At 37.2% G+C, this 13,178-nt stretch overlaps 1 protein-coding gene across 3 annotated transcripts in view; it reads left to right on the plus strand.

The window, feature by feature from the left end:
- Nucleotides 1–6,561: 6,561 nt before the first annotated feature.
- Nucleotides 6,562–13,178, plus strand: part of LOC145688277 (uncharacterized) — a 56,221-nt gene continuing 49,604 nt past the window's right edge. The window contains exon 1 of one of the 3 annotated variants that reach the window (XM_081762273.1): nt 6,562–6,624. In XM_081762273.1, the coding sequence (XP_081618399.1) occupies nt 6,582–6,624 (43 nt within the window). In that variant the 5' untranslated portion in view covers nt 6,562–6,581. Of the gene's footprint in view, nt 6,639–6,723; nt 6,775–13,178 lie in introns of those variants that run through there. The other 2 variants (XM_081762275.1, XM_081762274.1) reach the window with 2 other exon arrangements.

The raw sequence follows: 13,178 nt of genomic DNA on the forward strand, positions 1-13,178 counted from the left end.
AGGGGTGGAAAAAGTACGTAGTCTTATGTATTATCTGCTATGTTAAATAGTTGTGTGCTATGGTACATAGGTGTTCATTGTCCGCTATGTTTATAGTTAAAATAGGGGCTGAAAAAGGGAACGAGTATACCCCTGCTATGTTTCTTAGTCTTATGTATTATCTGCTATGAGGTGGAAAAAGTGGTCATAAAAGAGAATGAATCCTTCCCTGCTATGTTACGTAGTCTTATGTGTTGTCTGCTCTGCTATGTGTTCGTAGTCTTATGTAATTTCTGCTATGTTCAAATAGGGGTAGGAACGAATACATCCCTGCTATGTTACGTAGTTTTATGTATTATCTGCTCTGCTATGTGTTCGTATTCTCTGTTATGGTAAAATAAGGGGTGGAACTGCTATGTTCAAATAGCGGTTGGAAAATATGCTCATAAAAGGGAACGAGTCCACCTCTTAAAATGTATTCATAAAAGAGAACGAGTACACCCCCTAAAAAGTGCTCATAAAAGGGAACAAATACATCCCTAAATCTAGGTCGTAAAGGACTGTGGCTGGACGGTTGAAGGTGCTCGATTTCCCAGGGGCTTCTGAGTTGGCCTCATATGTTTTAATGTGAGCCAGATCGATCCATTTTCTACTAGTGATACTGATTAAACGCTTTTACTCATAAATCCAACAGACCAGCAGAGTTCAATAAGAGTGGAGAAAATGTGGGTTAATTGTTATTCGTACATATTTTCTCCAATAAAAATGTTAACAAATCAAGGCATTATCTAAGGATTTAAAGACTAAAATTATATAAAAAAATATTTTGCCTGTAGTGCTGTGTACGTTAATATAAAAAAAAGAATATTAAAAGCTTTTGAAACCGAACTTTTCAGATCAGCTTCTGAGGGCTCGAGCTGACTCGGTTGGGTGAGTTGTTGGTTCGGCTCACTTCTCGCTCCGGCTAAAAAGTGAGCCGAGCCGCTCGAGTCATTGACAACCTTAAACCCGGGACGATCAGTTTTGAACATGTTTGGCTGGCACCTTATAACAATTTTTGGCTCGAGCCCAAATAGTTGCTCCTCCGGAACTCAAACCCAGAAGCTCGTGAACGATGTCCTTCCTTGCCTCCTAGACTTCTGGACGACCGAAACCGGCAGTTAACCAGTAAACAAATAATATATATATATATATATATATATATATATATATATATATATATATATATATATATATATATATATATATATACAGGGTGCGGCACGTAAAACCGGCCCGTCGTAATATTCTGGTATATTGTGTTTTTGGCAACACTTAAATAATCTACCTTCCTACCAAGAGATGGTGTGTCGAGGTCGGGTCGACTTACGTGACCTGCAGCAGTCACGTGCAGCCGCAGAAAGTGAAACTTGTCGAAACCAGTTGAGAAAAAGGCATCGCTGTGTCAAGCCGGGTGAGTGTCAGTGTGTGATAATGCCGTATTCGATACCCGAGCGTGTTGTCATTGTTGAAGGGTTCATTCTCACTGGATCTTTTGTGAAAACAAAGAATTTGTTTCGGGAGAAATTTCCAGGACGTTCTGTGCCAGAAAAAAGCACCATTCAGGGATTGATTGAAAAATGGCGGCGTACAGGATCGGTTCAAAATGCTCCCAGGAACAGACGACCATCTGTCTGCACACCTGAATTAAAGATGCAGGTGGAGGAGATAATGACAAGAAGTCCTCGAAAGTCAACCAGGAGATTGAGTCAACAGGTTCATGCTAGTGAGAGAAGTTGCAGACGTGTTTTAAGGGGACTGAAGTTAAAACCGTACCGGATAAGTGTTGTGCAAGAACTGAAGGAGCCTGACCTGCAGAAGAGGGTGCATTTCTGTTCATGGCTGTTGAGCAATGTTGCCAGTGGTTTCTTGGATCCACTAATGCTCATCATGAGTGACGAGGCGTGGTTCCACCTGTCTGGGTACGTAAATTCCCAAAACAACCGGTATTGGTCGACAGAAAATCCACACGCAATCCACCAGGTACCCTTGCATGATAAGAAGATTGGTGTTTGGTGTGCCATTTCCGCCACACGCGTTATTGGGCCCATATTCTTTGAGACGACAGTGAACAGTGACGTGTATATGGGAATCCTGGAGGAGTGTTATACACACTTGACCGAAGAGGAGCGTCAGTTATGTTACTTTCAGCAGAACGGTGCAACACGCCACACATCAGCTGCATCATTGTCCCTTGTGCACGAGATGTTTACACCAGAGAGGACAATCAGCAAAGGATTGTGGCCTCCTCGGTCAACAGACTTGTCCACGTGTGACTTTTACTTATGGGGACTGTTAAAGGGAAGAGTATACGAAACAAATCCACACACAATTGAAGAACTCAAGACCAGGATCCAGGATGTCACCAATAGCATTACAACACAAGAACTGACAAGGGTATATATGAATCTCCTCAATCGTGCTCACATGTGTGTTGAAGTGGGCGGAGGACACTTTCAGCACCTGCTGTGAAGGCTGCTGTGAAGGTGAGTAGTCATATTCAATACATTACATTTCATTTATGTGTTGTAGTTAATCATATTCAATACATTACATTTCATTTTATGTGTTCACTTTACGTGCCGCACCCTGTAGTATTCAGATATGTTTATACATGTTCTAATATTATTATTATTTGTATATTGGATAGTAATGACATTATGTAGAGAAAAACTTTAAAAATCGTTTCATACCGTATAGGTGAAAAAGAGAGAAACAAATATTCCCTTTCTTAGCCAAGAGGACAAACGAGTGTTCACCCAGAGTTGATATATCAAATTCATCTGGGCGCCTTTTCTGCACAGTCAGAAGTACCCTAAAATACTCCGACATGTTTATGACAAGTCAGGTAGCCATTTTTTTATTTTTCTTTCTCTTTGAATAGTCGGTATTGTGGGCATCTTCAATTGTACGAGTTCGTTTAGGAGCGGGCGGTGGACATGTGTAATAAACCAACATCCCCAAAGACCATTGACCTTGCCTTTGACTCGATCGTTCGAAAGAAAATTACCTTCCACCACTTCCGTAGAATGATTCAAACAGAAATATAAATAGATGACTGTATATGAGGTCAAGGCAAACGAAAAAAGAAATACGTTGTATTCTGCTGTTTGGTGGGACAAGTGGCCTGAAAATTCCCCTCAGAACGATTAATTTTTTTGTTACTCTTAAAAATACTTTCATTTGCTTGCATGCTTTATTATCAATAGGGTACCCACGAATAGTTTTGCGTAAGTGGTGTAAACACCTCCTCTGTACTCATCATATTATCTACATATCATATAATGATTGATATTGATTTCTGAGGAATGGGATAAGATGGCTCTGTGGTAAAGTATTCACTTCTGGTGCGAAAGGAGCCTTGTTCGAGCCCAGACGATGTGAATTTATGGCGGAGAATACAGTGTCCATGGGTTTACTCAGCGCGCTCCTATACTCTAATCCCAGCACTTTTCATAATAATTCACTTTCTTCATTCAGTCGTTCCTTTTAGTCCAAAGTTCATAATTATGGTATGTAAAGCTAGAAAATTTTCATTTATTTATTTTCTACCTTAAGAACTCTGAATTCATGGCTTCGTCAGACAATAGAAAATGTGATAGTAACAGCACTTTTCATATGTTCGTATCCTTGATCTATTCCGCTATGCTATAGGATACATGCTTGTGTGTCAATAATTTTGTCAACATTTTTTAAATTGGAAAATTGTCATTTTTTAAAACAGAAATTGTAAGTTTATTATACCTACATGGAGTGTATCGAGTTCTGATACTTTATTAACTTAATATTTTGTATATGACATAGATTTAATACGTGAGGAGGGTAGAGAAATTCATTTCGCATTAGGGCTAATTTAAAAAGACGTCGTTTTCATCTTTATTTTAATACGTAGTACATATATATTTGAATTTATGCTTTATTTACAATAATTTCTAAAATAATTTGCAGCATAATCCAGTCTCACTTTTGTCAATTATTTCCCTATTTATTTTTGCGTGATAGACTCTGCGCCCTAAATATACTATCCGAAGTCAAGAGAGAGATTACATTCCTTACACTCAATAGAACATAATGAATTAGAAACAACCGTTTGGCCTGCTGTAAAGGTACCATCCCACATCTACTTGCATCTGAGGAAAAACAACTTGAGCGGAATTTTAGCCACTACTAAGTCTCCTAGCCTTGACGTCATGGCAAACATTACATTATGTAATAAGTTAATATTCAACAAGAACATACTTCGAAAACAACTCGACTCAACGCGAGGGGTCCGTAAAGGAATTGGGACCTCTTTCTACTATTCTCTGTATAGTAATTAAAACTACATACAAATTTGCTTCGGGGCTGCTTCGTGGCTAAGCAGTTAGCGTGGGAGACGCAGGTTCGATTCCCGGCGGGAGCTCTAGTGGTTCGGATTCCACGTTAGCCAGTATCTCATATAACATCGCCACTGAAAAGGACGCTAAACTTAAGAGCAACTCAAGGATTTGCTTAGTTTTGGATATATGTCAATCTTGAAAGCAAAATTAATTTCTATAGCAAATTCATGTTTTAATTAAATTCTCAAACACAGGTTATCACCACTCACAGTTCCCGGGGGTCAGTTAACCTTGAGGGAGAGTTCACCCCCTTGACCCCGTCTGGCAACGGGTCTGATGCTCCTCCGAAATATAAATCCGGAACAACCCGGAACCTCCTGAACGATATCCTTGCCTCTAATAATAATAATAATAATAATAATAATAATAATAATAATAATAATAATAATAATAATAATAATAATAATAATAATAATAATAATCAGTAGTAGTAGTAGTAATAGTATCATTGATAATAATTATATTTTGTTATGTAGGACACTTGAAGAGAGTATTTGAAACTCCACTCAGGGTATGGCTCGATTCGGCTCGACTCGACTCGAAACTCGACCCAAATTCGAGTCGAGTTTCGAGTCGAGCTGGAGGAAATTTTTCGAGCCGAGTTCTCGATTCGAGCTCAAAGATGTCTGTTTCGAGTGGAGTGGAGTTTCAAAGAAAACTCGCTCGAACTCGCTCGTGCCCATCCCTATGTATTACAGAAAATATTTTATGTTACGTTGTTGCCCTATGATCATACTTAACGTGTTAGTATGATAAGTTTTTGATTGCAATTTTGACTTTTCTAAGCAATTCACTTAATAATCAAATAGTAATAACAACAATAATAATATCTTGGTAGTGGTAATAGTAGTAGTAGTAGTAACCATAAAGTATTTGTCTTGAGGCTTGGCCCACCCTACCTTTTGTTCCAGGAGCCGCCACTGGGTATAACCACTATTTGTGTATCGCTTCAGGTTCAAAAGTTAAGCTCCGGGTTGCATTATTTATTGGACACCCTGTAGTATATATTGCAATAAAATTAACTCAAAAATTCGTTATATTTATTCCATATGGGCTATAGATAGCTACCGTTAAAGTCGCCGCTAACCATTAATGTATTGACTCATTAACAAATTCGTCCAAGATAATCGTTCTAGATATCTATGGCGAAATATACAATTAAATAATTCGCTTACCTGTATAGGAAATTACTATAGATAGCCACCAGAAAAGTGTCATTACTAATATTGTAAAATCGGTTTGTAAAGTCGCCATTATCCGTTAGTTCGTGCAATAATTAATTTTGTTAACGAACTAGGCCGAAATTATCCCTCTAGCTATTTATTGCAAAATCCAGAATTCAAAAATTCACTTGCATTTATGGGATATGCGCTTTAAATAGCCACCATTTTAGTTTAGTTAATAGTTTTTGGAATAATTCTGTAAACGAGCTGTATGTTGCAGAAAACGGAAGACGACAATCAGAACGCGAAAAACAAATTTTGCGTTGAATTGATGTAAACCAAGGACGTCATTTCGTTTAAGCCTTCGCTAAATCTGTCCAGCACGAACCAACGCAAAACATGCGAAAAGCTATTACAACACTCGTACCTGTGAGCGCAAAGTTGAGATTGCTATTGGCTATGCGGATAGAATAAACGCTTTTCACATAACCCGGGTTCTATTCCCGGAAGAAGCTCATGCGGTTCGTATACCAAATTGTAAATCCATATCTCATACATATATTACCACTGCTAAGCTAAACTCAACTTTCATTAATTGCATAATGAAAAAAAAAAAAACTAAAAAGCTATTTTCCCATTGCTTTGTAACTAACAGTTACAGAATAAGGCACGAGGGACTTCACTGCGTTTTAATCGATTAAATTTCCCAATCGTGACGCAATACAAATAATGCAATAAGTAGTTATAAAAGTTATGTCATCTATCGCAAACTAACGCAAATTGCAAAATTGGCATTGTTTTGATACAAATTATTATGAAATATAGCCCATCGTACACTGTTTAACAGTTTGCGTCAATACAGCGAAAATTAGCATTTTAGTTAGTGGTGATCGGAATACCAGTTATAATTACATTTTTGTGTGTCGTTTTTATACGCAGAAATTTGCGAAGTTTGCTACGGAATGACCCACCTGTTACTTACGGTCTTCTCATATTTTGGATCTGGCAACGCCTTCCCACAATGCAATACTCGCAGCGGAGGCTCAGACAAACAGTAAATAGTAGTAAGTTTGGAAAGGTGTAGCTTCGAACAATTTTTAGAACCTAATATTAATTTAGATTTATTATGTTATTTAAATTTGTTATAAATTGAGTCAATATATGCACTCATATACCTGGACATGATGTTTTATTATGTCCGTCTTACCAGATAGGTAATCAAAAGTTCAGGGGGCAGAACTAAAAGAAGTAGCAGAAACTTCTGTAATGATAAAGCGCATAAAAAATACGTCTTCCGTGTGCTATGTTGTCACACAAAGGGATGATTATAGTCATGTAGTATGAATATCTCTTACTAGAAAGTTCACTCTTACTACCTTAGAAAATGTTTCTTATGGGAGGAGTGGCATTAATAGATGCGCATTTGGGCAAGTTTGAACTTGACTAGAACATTCATTGGAACCGATTCATCTGACCCGGCTCCGGGAGCAGTTAAGAAATCATTTCCCATGCATAATTCAACAGAGCATTTTAACAATTAGTTCCTCTAAACAGATGACCTGTTACGAGGAACTCACTCTCACACTACATCGAATAAGAAAAACGTCTTTAGCAAATGCCTCATAAAATGCTCCGGGAACCGGTTCAGATAAATCAATTCTTAAGTGTAATTAGGAATGTTAGCAAATTGTGCATCAGAAAACCACCGATGAACCTAATCTAATCCAATACAAATCTTCCGAACTATGTAATCTACAACTACGATATTTAATTCTAGAGTTTCTAAGCAAACCTCCCGACAAAACGTTAGCCAACCTCTATGTAACGTCGTCGCTACAGTAGAAAACTCGAATAACAATATCATAATTACTGATCCCACACATGAAAAAATAGAACAGCAACATCACTTATCCATCACTTCAGTTCACAGTACTGAAAAATGTTCTTTTCTACATAATGTAGTAACAGACCGAAACTCATCAGCAAATTACCATGTTCCTGTAATCAGCTGGCTCTGAAGTATTTTTATAATGAAATTAAGAAAAAACTGGAAATGTCCATTCACTTTCCCCTTAATTAATCATTCTACACTGATTACCTTTATTATATATATATATATATATTGTTATTCTCATGCTGACATATCATCTCATTCTATTCATTTCTCCGTAAATTTGCATGGGTTCACTAGAGCAGAAGTTCTACCAAAAACAAAATTTATAGGTAAAATACGATCATAATCCTTTTAAGGTTTATTCTTTACAGCCCTACAAGCATACGAATACTATCAAGCTCCATTCACCGTGAAAAATTTTTCGTAAGAGTGTAAATATAAATAATTTTTGTCAATGCATAGGGCAAGGTTCTAGATTGCTGGTCCCCTTTCCCATTGAGCAGTAATAAAGACAGAAAACAACGTGCCCTGCGGGGCTCTAACCCGCCTTCACTCACTAACGCTCGCTCGGCTATACTATGTCAATTAAATGTATATACTTTAGTACAGAAAGAAACCAACCCAGCTACTAACCTACATGGGGGACCAGTAATCTAGAACCTTCCCAGTGCGTAGCGTATTAAAATAAATTTTAAATGGTAATGAAAGTATTATAAGTGTAACTATTTACTGAAGCGGAAGGATACAAGAATGCGAAAAAGGGGGAAATAAAACAGCTGGAATGTTCTGTTCGTGTTAGCAATGGATGTAATACAAACATACCTTTTATTTTATTTTTTATGTATTTTTTTTTTACAAAGAATTGTGTGATAAAGAGAATAGAATTATAAAATTTGTGCAGCGTCATGGTATGATCAAGTGTAAAATTAACAGTGCAAAGTGCGGAAAGGAAGTAAAAATTCAACACAAAGACAAATACGATGTGAAACGTTTTTCGTAAAAAAAAAAATGAGAGTGTGAATATGAGTAGTTAATGTCAGTGCACAACATATCAAACTGAAATTTGACTGATAGTGAAAGTATCGCATGTGTCAGTATGTTCTTCCACTGTCCTCGTTTATGTATCTCCCCCGGCGTTGACTCGCCTGCTCCCTAGGACGCATCCCCTCGCTGCACTTGGGCCCCCTGCTGCGCTCCTGCTCTGACTCGATTAAATAGCATTCGTGCTTTTTTTTTTTTTTTAGTGCCACCTAGCACAAGCTGGTTCGTGTTTTACGCATTGTAGTTTTTATGCCATATGTGTGCGCTGTATTGATACTGAGCCCTCCTGAAGTCAATCTGAAAGTAGTAATGAAGCTCCTTACTTAGTGCATACTCTGTTAAAAGATATACGAAGCTCTGCCCTAACCTGAAAATGTAAGAATTATGTATCAATTTGGTAGAGCCGTCTGCTCGAGTAATGCCATTTGTGTTTCGTGGCCGCCATCTGCGGTAGTTAACGTTTGCAAGTAGTGTTTTACAAATGTAAAACCTTTACAAGTGCAATAACGTACCTAATGTTACGCGATATAAAATGTTATTTTGCACTATTCTCCTTTAAGTGCGTACTTCTATCACTAACGCGACTGCTCCCTACGGACGTGCTGTCGCCCCACCCCCCTACTACTCTCCCGTCCTGACTCGGTTAGATAGCCTTCTTGCGGCTAAGGTTCCGCTGATGACTCCCCGTGATCAGTGGAACATAAAACTCTTTCAACGTTATTTACCTAATTTCAGTCGTTCTGTTCGTATACCTTGCGCACAAATACTCTTGTTTCATTTCTCTACTTCGTTTCTAGTTATATTCCGCAAATGTTTGTTAATTTACTGATTTTATTATTCTTCACTAAGTATGCATACTTATTGTATTACTGTGCAAAAGTAGAAACTTTCGAAGTGTTTCAAACTCCCGTATGTTCACAAATAACGAAAACAATTTTCAATGGAATAATGCACTTGTTTCCTTACCTTACCACAGTGAGGAAGGAGCTGCAATTGGCTTTAGAAAGGCTAAGTATAAATGTAGCATGTGGACATATAATACATAAATCAACATAACAAGGCAAACCAACTTGCATTAGGTAGCCACTCGAAGGCACGAATGCTATGTAACCGAGTCAGGGCAGAAGCGCAGCGTGGGTCCCGCACAGAGGTGTGTCCGTAGGAAACAGATGCGATAGAGACTGTCGGTATACGCATAAACGAGAATAGTGGAAAAACATTTCATATGACATAAAACACTTGCCTTGCTTGCGGCACTTCCATGATCAATTTGTACACTGCCTTCACATAGGAGTTCGCTTCATCATCATCTTTATTATGGAGTAGTACTTAGTAAGGAGCATACTGTCCATTTCGTATATCAACCTTGTTATACGTATGAGTATTAAGATCTCGATATAATGTGATTTCTTATACAATTCTGTTGTGAATCAATTCGCATATTTCTTCCATAGATTTTACAGATTTATACTCCTTTAAAATCACAGCTTCGTCCCATTTTGTCTCTGAAGCATGCATTTAACAAGTAATGTGGAAGTATGTTCATCCGAGACACTAATTCGTTAGTATTTCGCACATATGAAATCATTGTAGAAGATTGCCATTAAATTATATCGATACTAGCAGAAGTTTCCGTTCGGAACACGAAAAGAATAACATGTAATAAATATAAAACCGGTACCGGGACTTTGAATGTTAAAGGAATTGTCCATTGTTTCCCCTTAGAAATCGAAATTTTCCAAATAGTCGAGAGGCAGAATCTGGAAAAGTCTCCAAAATAAGAAGTTGGATCAACCCGAGAGAGTAACAGCAACCGGTGGTCCTAAACCATCAAGTCCACTATCCTGATCATTTCTAAACCGCCGGTCGCTTGATGCAGCGGAAGGTCCCTCATACATCCCCTCCCCCTCTACTGAAGCTAAAAAATGAGCGTTTCAAATAAAAGGCTATACCTACGAAACTAATCAAGATATTAATGAATTTCTTTTTCCGGTTTTATCTCTAAGGTGTACTTTACGATTTTGTTTACTCATGCTTTAGATAGACCCAAAAAGTTTTCGGAAAATTTAACTTAAACATTAAAAACTGACATATTTTTTCCTTAATACTTTCTTTTTTGCTCTGTACCTCCCAAATGAGTTGAGATATGGAGAGAACATCCCTAATTAAATTTGTAGAGCATTAAATTATCTTTCCAATATTATTAGATTTACTTCCAAAACTAGCCGTACGGCAAGGTAAGTTTGAAGGAAAGTGCACTTTGATTCGAATGCTGATGTTCCGAATGGTACCATTGAATTTCAGCTCACGTCAGTCAATAAAGGTTTTCTTTCCGAGATGAAAGCTGATTTTTTCCCAATATTTGAAGAACAGTTCTCACCCTTCTTGCTTGAGCTCTCCTACGCTGTCATGATCATTTCTAGATCTCCGGTCACTTGATACGACCGTGCGTTAAAGATCACAACATTTTGAGATAAGTAGAGATGTCTTCTATAGTATTAAAATCCATTTATAGTTGATATTCAGGTTGATTCAGATTTTTCAACTCTATTTGTGTGCAGTATTTCCACCGGACGTTGAAACTAATTCCTTATTTCTTTAACAAAAATGTCTATCTTGTCATAGTGAAAAAGCCGAAAACATAAATATGGTAAGAACATATGTAAAGATGTCTTAAGTGAGGGCAAACACCATTTACAGGTGATATATAGGGTGATTGATATTATCATTGTACACCTAAATGGTATTTCTAAAGTAATGAATGGGCTGTATTTTCTTAATAGTCACTTTAAAAATATTTTTGCAGAAACCTCAATAATTCTATTTGTATGTAATTTATGAGAATATTACATCGAACTTCATTAAACACTTACTAATTACTAGAAACATGCATAACTATAATAATAATCTACATTATCGTATAAAATCTGCGAAATATTACGTTTTACGTTTCTTTAGTCTTTTGAATCCTTATGAGATGAATCATTTTCTGGTACAGTCCGCGGCATAAAATTTGTTACAAAAATTCTAAGTCCAAATGAATAACAAACTCTTGCCCAGTTTTCTTATGCATTCCCGCAATACATGTATAAATCGATTAGTTGCTTCTAGTATTTATTCCAACTCCTCCCCGTCCTCCACCTCTCCTTGTCTAAAGCAGTGTGTGTGACGTAGTACACTCTTTCCATTCAGCTGAAAAAGAAACAGGAATCAAGTTTACAAGGTTATAGCTTTAAAACAATCTTTTCCATTCGTTTGTTCTGAAATATTTTTAAGAGCCTAAATTAAAGGAAAGTCACACAATCTTCCCAGAGCTTCATAAATATCTTTAGTTTCATTCTTTTCTTTCTTTAAAGAGTGCAAGCTAGTAAGATGCTCCCTAAGAAATCTATGGAAATTGCCAAGAGCTCTAAAATATCTACGGACAGAAACGAGTTTTATTCAATGATTCATTGAATTTCTTTTCAGTAAGTGCAAGCAAATGTTTCAGGGGCGTCATTTGGGCAGGACAGGAAGGTGTAATTCCCCCTCTCTTGAGCTTCATAAATACGTATTTTTTGATCAAATGTATAGTAATACACTAATAAAAAGTGAAAATCTTATGTCGCCGGAGAATCTCTTCCTTCCCCCCCCCCCCCCCCCCGAATAAAGTCTAAAAGACACCGGTTTTAACAACAAACCTAGAGCTACGATAGCACATTACTAAAGAGCTTACATTTGGTTTCAAGAGTCGAAGGTTTGATCTCAAGCCAGATGACTTCCTGGGTGATATTCAGAGAGAGAGAGAGAGAGATTCCAGTATGGAGACAGAGAGGGATGATTTGTATACACAGATTTAGAATTGGGAAAAAAATGATCGGACAGCATTCGTATTATGACGAAAATTCTGATTTTGTGAAAGATAAGAAGGGAAGTTTTCGAACTGCGAGGATCACATTAGGCAGTTGTCGAATTAATGTGGAGAACTCTTTTTAGAACATCAGATGATTACGAAAGGAGAGAAAGATCTTCAGAACTGCGGAATTAAGATTTTAAAAGATCTGATTTCGGCGACGGGTTTCGAACCACGAACCTTGTGGTCATCGAACCATGACTTTATCCATTCTGCTACGAAAAATTCTATTACTCGTTCATGTGTGTTTCCCTTAGCTGCGTTGAAAGCTACCTTAAGGGGATATTCCAAAAGTTGACTCGGTAGATGCGCCGTTCAGATAGGACGTAAACCTGTTGTAACTTAGTTACAATGTGCAAAATGTTCTTCCTCTTCTTCACGACACTTTTTAAAGCTTTAAAATTTGTTACTATTGTTTTAATTAAGTTACATTTGATAGAACCATCTGATAAAGTAGTGCCAAGCCGTGTGCGTCATTGTCGGTTAGGTGAATGGTTAATGTAAGTTACTTTTACGTGGATGGTCCGAACTTCCAATCAAGACCATTCTTATTGATTATTTTATTTGAGCTACGGTCATACTGTATATTCCACAAGTTCAATTTTGAAGTAATGTAGTCACAGCTAGTTTAATTCGAAATAATTTTCCAATATTATATTTGTTACTAAATTTACATGGCACTCCTCACTTGTTTGTAGCCCTGCATAAATGCAAAATTGTTTTAAAAGTATATTTTACTTTCAAGTATTATTGATTTTTTTTTAAATTGTCCTTCAACTTTATTTTATAAT

The sequence above is a fragment of the Thermobia domestica genome, chromosome 6, assembly GCF_964235325.1.
Source record: "Thermobia domestica chromosome 6, izTheDome1.hap1.1, whole genome shotgun sequence".
Lineage (NCBI taxonomy): Eukaryota > Metazoa > Arthropoda > Insecta > Zygentoma > Lepismatidae > Thermobia > Thermobia domestica.